General features: G+C 44.3%; 1 protein-coding gene across 9 annotated transcripts in view; it reads right to left on the bottom strand.

Moving 5' to 3' along the window:
• Positions 1 to 2,465: 2,465 nt before the first annotated feature.
• The window catches only part of WASHC2C (WASH complex subunit 2C), a 37,940-nt gene continuing 37,056 nt past the window's right edge, over positions 2,466 to 3,349 (bottom strand). For all 9 annotated transcript variants that reach the window (XM_035897294.1, XM_035897293.1, XM_035897292.1 and 6 more), the window contains one exon: positions 2,466 to 2,789. In XM_035897294.1, coding sequence (XP_035753187.1) covers positions 2,653 to 2,789 — 137 coding nt within the window. In that variant the 3' untranslated portion in view covers positions 2,466 to 2,652. The remainder of the gene's footprint in view (positions 2,790 to 3,349) is intronic.

Genomic DNA, 3,349 nt, shown 5'->3' on the forward strand with positions numbered 1-3,349 from the left:
CAGCGCTGCTATGCCCCAGCGGTCATTTGGTCATGGGCAAGAACGTGATTTATACCGCAAAACTGATAACGGGCGCTAGCGCAGCGCTGGGCCCAGGCAGAGCACGCCAGGGACGACGCCCGGGCTGTGCAGGCCTCCACCGAGCCCTCGCCCGGGACCCGGGCCTGGGACAGCCCCGTCCGCTGCAGGGAGCCGAGCACGGGGCTTGGGCACCTTTACCCAGGGTCCCGCTTCAACGTAAGGCAGCCAGGCCAGGCTCCAGCAGCACTGCCGCCCTCAGCTGATCACGGGCTTCTGGCAAAATGCTGGAGAAAACAAGCTTAGCTTATTAGGAGGTGCTAATTACATTAACAGCTTTACTTTCCATTTAGGTTTTAAATTATGCAAGAGCTGCGAGGTTTCAGGCCCAACTGGGAACAAAGACCTGCACGTAGCAGGCAGAGGAGCGCTCTGACAACGAGCACTGAGCCAGCCCTGGGTGCTGTAACCCTGGGTTCTCCAGCCCTGCCCTTCCCAGAAAACACAGCTATGGTTTATCAAATTTGCAAAAGAAACCAACACACCAAGCCAAACCTGCTAAAAACCCCACCATTCAGACCAAGCCCTCCCAGAAGTGAAGTGCCTAGACCACAATTTGAAGCCTGTTACAGGGAGTTAACTGAGGACCAAACATTTTAATATGGGGAAGAGACACTCCCTGTGCCAGTTCAGAAAGTCTTAGGGGAGAGGAAAGGTTTTGATCTATGTCACTGCACAAGTTTCTATCGAGCTGTTCTCTACCGAGCTTTCACATTAAAGTTTAAGCAAGACTTTTAAGGCAGGAGCTTTTTTTTTCTCCTCGTCTACTCCAATAGCTTTTGGCCCCCAGGGTTCTTTGCTTGTGAACAGCACTTTCTGCAATGCTAATAGAAGTTATTAATGTGAAGGGCTAAGAAGAAAGGAGGATGCAAAGGAAAATGGAAGAATTCACCATCTTTTTCTTCTCTCCCCCAGTATGTCTTTGAAGCCCTTCTAAGCACAGAAAAAAGGAGTAAAGCAGCAGTCCAAATCATGTGTGAAGCATATGCAGCAGATGTAATGCCTATAAATAAAGTGCAAACTCTCTCACTGTAGACACCCATTTGCAAATAGCTCCCACATTCTTTTCCAAGCTGCTACTCCCAACTTACCCCCCACTTAACATGAATCATTGCCAGGCCCACCTATGGCGCAAATCAATACACAATGTTTCTCCTTTATCCCTTCCAACCTTCCCTTCTGCTTTACCCTCATTAGTGCTAGATGCTTCTGCTCTAGTATTTACTGTGCCTGATAAAGTAAATCCAACTTGAGAAACAAGAGACTGGAGCAGATGTCTCAGAACACAGGCTTCAGTGGAAGTGGGACTGCTCTCAAAGAAGTCCTCTGAGCACATGCTTTAAATTCACAGAGAGCAGAACAGTCTTATGAGTTGAACATAAAGTAGTACATTGCTATCATAAAAACAGCACATCTAGGTCTAAAGTCAGAATTGCAGGCAGTCACTGGCAAAACAAGAGAAACATTTGATCCTTCTGCATTTACGCGTTTGCTCTGCTTGTATGCATGCCGGAGAGCAAGTGACTGCCATTGGGCAACGAGCATGGCTAACGGCAGAAGTTCCAGAAGGGCAATCTAGAAAATACAGGAGGCAAGAAGGTTAAACCAAACACACTGGCCAGTTAAAGGGATTCCACAAAATAGCGATCTCCTGTAAACAGCCTACAATGTGTTACGGATGAGAAAGGAAAGCAGACAGTAAGCCTTTGGGCACAAGCGAGTCTCTGCACCAAGGTATGCACATAGGCTTATGAACCTGGAAGTGACCAAGCACGCTCAGTACACAGATGGACTTCTTGGAAAGTGTTATTTGCAAAACTTTGGCAAATTCAGGCAGGTGAAAAACCTCATTTAGCAGCTGACAACTTGAATGGAAGACAATGTTAGGTTTCTGCTGTTTTCATGGAGCACTAGGTGCTCATCAGTAACACACTTTCTGGCAGAGAAGTTTTAACCATTGTTATTTTTATAGACCACCATTAGCTGCCAATATGAAATACCTTATCTCTATGTGGCGTCAAGTCCTGCACTAAGATTTGTTAACTGCTCAATTACATAAGAGAAGCTGCATGTGATAACAGAACCCAGCCTTACCCTAACATTAGCTCAGTAAGATTGGCAGCTGACCCAGACAAGGCATGGTAGTGGTGGTTTTGCTTGTTTTGAAGTCATGATGCAGACGTCCTTAGCAAGCAATAAAGAGAAAAGCAAGACATACAGACAGGTCTGGTTTAACAGACTCCATTTACTGTTTATCAGTTATTTTCTCTATAGATCTGTTCAATAAAACAAACTATACTTTGTATAATAGATTACTTCATTGCAGGTATTGCACAGGCTATATTCATCTGGGCACCATGGAAACAAGATAGCAGGAGGTTACTGTCTTTTTTAAAAATACATCATTTAGCGCAATTAGACCCAGCACAAGAGAATACTAACCATTTAAAATGGGTAATCTCATTTAAATATCCATAGCCATCTCATTTCAGCTCTACTGGATTAGAGAATCCGGAGTATTAGTACTGGACAGGGCATAAAGAAGGCTGCCTCTCTGCAACACGCTCCATTTGGCTACTGGCCTCCAAAGGCATTCAGTGGGTCATCAAATGTGCTCAGTGTCTTGCTTTCAGATTTTGCTTCTGAAGCTGCTTGGGAGGATCTGCTTTTGGGAGTGGGTGTCTTGACTTGGCTGCTAGAGAAGATATCATCTAAAGGGAAAAAAAAAAAAAAAAAAAGATAGATTTTAATGTGGAGTGACCGCCAAACAGAAGTAACATGTACATAAGAGTCTTCAGCACACAGCAGTGACTGCCAAGGACATTCTGTGATAAACAAATGCTTTCCTGCTGCTTGCGATTCTAGATGCCTTTGTAAGGACATACGTGGGAGCTGTTAGCTGTAAGTCAAACTAAGAATTTTTTTTTCCTCCTCAGTAGAGCAGAATAATACTTGTATTTTATAACATGTTCAAGCTCTCATAAGCATTTGAGAAGTACTAATAAATTAAACCTCCACAATAAATTCCATTGTGCAAGTGCCAGATAACATCCCTCTTATCTAGAACATTAGCATCTGAGGAACCTGAGAGATCCAAGAGCTGTGATATTGTTGCCAAAGACAATCAGAAAAGATGGTACTTGCTAGCGACTACTGTTGCAACATCCACTAGCCATACAAGAGTCTTTAATCTACAGCACAATAAGAACATAGCATAAATCACTTGAGAACAGAGCACAGCTAAGGTGCAAGGAGGCAGACAGCTACAACT

The sequence above is a fragment of the Egretta garzetta genome, unplaced genomic scaffold (assembly GCF_000687185.1).
Source record: "Egretta garzetta isolate BGI_Z169 unplaced genomic scaffold, ASM68718v1 scaffold56, whole genome shotgun sequence".
Taxonomy (NCBI): domain Eukaryota; kingdom Metazoa; phylum Chordata; class Aves; order Pelecaniformes; family Ardeidae; genus Egretta; species Egretta garzetta.